The following is a 4,203-nucleotide window of genomic DNA, read 5'->3' on the forward strand; positions in this document are numbered from 1 at the left end:
TCAGAGAAATTGTATTTTCCCCAAAATTCTTTTCCTCAAGGCACCCTTTACCTCTTTGCTCCTCAGGCTGTAGATCAGCGGATTTAATGGTGGTATGAAAAAGCAATAAAACATGGAAACAATTCTATCATCCACAGCGCTTGCATGTGATTGCAAATATGCCATCAAAGCAGTCCCATAGAATAAGATAACCACAGTAAGGTGAGAGGCACAGGTTGAGAAAGCTTTCCTCCTTCCTTCTCTAGAATTCATCCTCAGCACAGTGGAGATAATGGAAATGTAAGAGAACAGAATTGCCAAGAATGGTATGACTCCTAAAAGCAGAGTGATTATCAGACGGATTACATCGTTAACATAAGTGTCAGTACAGGACAACCTCAATATGGCTGGAAGATCACAGAAGAAGTGATGGATTAGCTTAGACCTACAGAAAGGCAAACTGAATATGAACGTGATCTGTCCAACCTGCAGGAAAATAACAATAATCCATGAACCCACAGCCATATGAACACACCTTTTATTACTCATAACAAGGGAGTAACGTAGGGGGTTACATATTGCAACATAGCGATCATAGGCCATGATACCCAAAAGCACGCTTTCCTCAACACCAAATAGAAGAACGAAATACATTTGTAATGCACATCCCGGAAATGAGATGCCTCTGTGCTCAGCCATGAGGTCCACCAGTGTTTTAGGAGCTGTAGCCATTGTTAAAAAAGTCTCTGAAAAGGATAAGTTCCTGAGGAAGAAATACATAGGTATGTGGAGGCCAGGTTCGATTGTAAGGGCCGCAAAGACGAGCAGGTTCCCCATCAAGGTGAGAATGTAGAGGAGAAGGAACAGCACAAAGAGACATTGCTGCAGCTCTGGAGGCAGATCCGAGAATCCCAAAAAGATAAATCCAGTCACAAGGGTTTGGTTTTCCAGGGCCATTTCTTTGTTGTTTAATCTGAAATAGTTTAGAGACCACAGTTCATCAGTATATGTCTCAGCCTTTCTTTGGATGTAGAGAATGCAGGACATTTTTAACTTGGCATAACTGTTCTGAGATTAGCATAAGGATTGGGATCTGCCTAGATTTAACTGTGGAAGTATCATCTGCAGGCAACGTTTTAATGGGCAGATGTGACTAGGGGGCATGCGATGAAGCTACAATGTAGTAAATTTAAAATGAATCGGAGAAAACTTTTCTTCACTCAACGTGTAACTAAACTCTGGAATTTGTTGCCAGAGAATGTGGTAAAGGTGGTTAGCTTAGTGGAGTTTTAAAAAGGTTTGGACGGCTTCCTAAAGGAAAAATCCATAGACCATTATTAAATGGACTTGGGGAAAATCCACTATTTCTGGGATAAGCAGTATAAAATGTTTTGCACATTTTTGGGATCTTGCCGGGTATTTGTGACCTGGATTGGCCACTGTTGGAAACAGGATGCTGGGCTCGATGGACCTTTGGTCTTTCCAAGTATGGCAACACTTATGTACTTATGTAAAACAGACTGATGTTCTGTCTCCCATGTACTATTGAATACACTCCTGTGAAGACCTAAAATTTAACCCTTGGGGGCAAAGTGAAAAATTGTGTTATTATTGGGTATGTCATTCTGCCCCCCCCCCCCAAAAAAAAAAGAGGGCTCATGAGTCCTACTATTTTATCTTCCACAGCCATATTTCACATATAAACAAAATATCACCAAGGCTTATTTATTTATTTTGACTTACCGCACCTCTTTCTAGAGTTCCAAAGCCTAGCAGGCTAGACATGAGGCTCATTCTCATACACTTACATACTTATATAGGTTACCATGTAACTTTGTTAAGTCTATGTGCTTTGGAAATGAGCACCCATACTCCCTATTCATTCCCTCACACTGTAATGGGAGGTTTGCAGATTCAACATATCAACTCAGATCCATTGCCCCAGAACCTCACCCACCTAATCAAAGCCTTTATCAAAATCATGACCCAACCCAGAATATTACGAATGCCTCCTGAAGGCACCCCTATGTAAGTATCTCACTTATACCACCCCGTCCCCACCCTATGAAGACCACCGTCTAAGACACCCCATCAGAGGTCAACCTTTTCCCAACCTGCCTCCCATTCCTGGCATATGTTAGTTATTTATTTATTTATAACATTTGTATCCCACATTTTCCCACCTATTTGCAGGCTCGATGTGGCTTACATAGTTCCGTAAGTGGTGATTACCAGTTCCGGAAAAGGAGAAATACATAGTTGAGAAAGAGGAGATAGAGTGGATTTGGATTTATCATTCTGAAGAGGCCAAATCAAGGGCAGAATGGAAGTGGGAGCCCTCTTATCAGTGCACTGATAAAGCACTGCTAGGCAGCATGTTTATCAAGCTGAAGCAGTGTTTGCAGAAGGGCTGTCAGATCCCTTTTATGACTGAAAATCGGGACTGTCCAAAATGGGATGAGCACATTCTGGATGAGTAGAAGTGGGGACAGGGTGGGAAGAGCCTATAGACTTGATAGACCTACCAGCCAGGAACGGGTCCAAATCTTCTCAAACATATCTCAATCTTCACCTTCCCAATTGCAAAGGCCTCAAATACAAAACCTACTATGCATCCAACTTCTTTGTTATAGGCAGCAAACTCTGGAACACAATACCTCGACACATCCAAACAACCAATGAACATCTACCCTTCCGAAAGCTGCTGAAAACTTACCTCTTCAAACAAGCCTACCCCAACAACCCAACTTAAATCTCGAACCCAATCCACACCACTAGCACCACCCATACTCCAATCCTCTTCCCCACGTATCGTCCTATTGTCCTACTCTCTATAACTGGGTTATCCTTGTGATACTTTGTACCATACTTTGTATTATCTCTGTGATACTTTGTACCATACCTTGTAAGCCACATTGAACCTGCTATCGAGCGGGAAAGAGCGGGGTATAAATGCTATAAATAAATAAATAGAAGACCATCTTTAAGTAAGCAACCTTCATAGTTGGTTTTTATTAGAGAACTCTTACCGCATGGCCATGCGACAGGGAGCCCTTACCACCACCCAATGAGGTGGCGATAAGGGCTCCTGTGCTAACCCAGCAATAACTGGGCAGCATGCGGCGATGCCCTATTACTGCCGGGTTACCGCTGCGTAAGCTATTTCCGGGGGGCTTCTTTTTTTCTCTGGAAATGGTGTGTGTTCAGGGTGGAACTACCGCTGGTGGCCATGTTGGGCTGGCGGCAGTCCCGAAAGAGCAATCAGTAACCCTGCGTTGGGCTTACCGCCGCTCTGTAAAAGGGCCTCTTAGGCCAGTGCTGGACGGGCTTGTACGGTCCTTGTCCCGCGCATAGCAGTCCACTTTAGGATGGCCTGGAGAGGGCTTCGATATAAACTCTAGTAATTTTGAGCATAAGGGCAGTGCTGGGCAGGTATTTACTGTCTGTGTCCCACAAATGACATTACAGATTTGGATAGGCTGGAATGGGTATTGGAGCATAAGGACAGAACTGGGTGGACTTCTACAGTCTATGTCCCAGAAAGACCGTGATCATGTATATAATCTTCTGTTCATCATTGATAAAGGGCCCTGTTTACTAATCCATGCTAGAGGCACATTAGTGTTTTTTGCACCTTCTAATAATTATCAGCGCTAACCATGTAGATGTCCATAATATTCCTATGGGCGTCTACACAATTAGCGCATTCTAATTTTTAGCACGAGGTAAAAACACTAGAGCCGCTTAGTAAAAGGGGCCCTTAATCTTGAATTGATAATGAATGTGACTGTTGGGGAGACTGGATGGACCATTCAGGTATCCCCCCCCCCCCCATTTATTAAGCCGCATTATTGGCTGATTGTGCACTAATGCTGACATAGCCCATTCACTTTAAATGGGCTGCGTGGGCATTGCCATGCAGAAGCTGATAGCGTGGCTCAGTTAACATGGCGGGGGGAGGGAGTTATCTACCAACATGTTCAGGTGCGCCCAAGTAGATAAAGTTGCAGTAACCCAACTTGGACAAAAGCAGCGCCTGGAAAAAATACAGCCTGGAAAATCATCACAAATAAAGGAAAAAACAATTATACAATTATCTCAAAATTTAAATTGGCTTTCTTAGACCACAACTCGCCGGAGGCGTGTCAAACAAGAAATTATAGGAGAAGTTATGAAGAATATATTACAATTTAAAGGCGCCGTAATATTCCATTTTTTCTTCTT

At 43.1% G+C, this 4,203-nt stretch overlaps 1 protein-coding gene across 1 annotated transcript; it reads right to left on the bottom strand.

Moving 5' to 3' along the window:
* LOC115458385 (olfactory receptor 10A7-like) lies at positions 1–936 on the bottom strand. The gene has a single exon (XM_030188306.1). The coding sequence runs from the start codon at positions 934–936 to the stop codon at positions 1–3; it is 936 nt and encodes a 311-aa protein (XP_030044166.1).
* Positions 937–4,203: the final 3,267 nt, after the last annotated feature.

This window comes from Microcaecilia unicolor, chromosome 14 (genome assembly GCF_901765095.1).
Source record: "Microcaecilia unicolor chromosome 14, aMicUni1.1, whole genome shotgun sequence".
Taxonomy (NCBI): domain Eukaryota; kingdom Metazoa; phylum Chordata; class Amphibia; order Gymnophiona; family Siphonopidae; genus Microcaecilia; species Microcaecilia unicolor.

What these genes read in the sequence shown, in the direction of transcription:
- LOC115458385 (XM_030188306.1), bottom strand. Translation starts at nt 936, where the DNA reads ATGGCCCTGGAAAACCAAACCCTTGTGACTGGATTTATCTTTTTGGGA.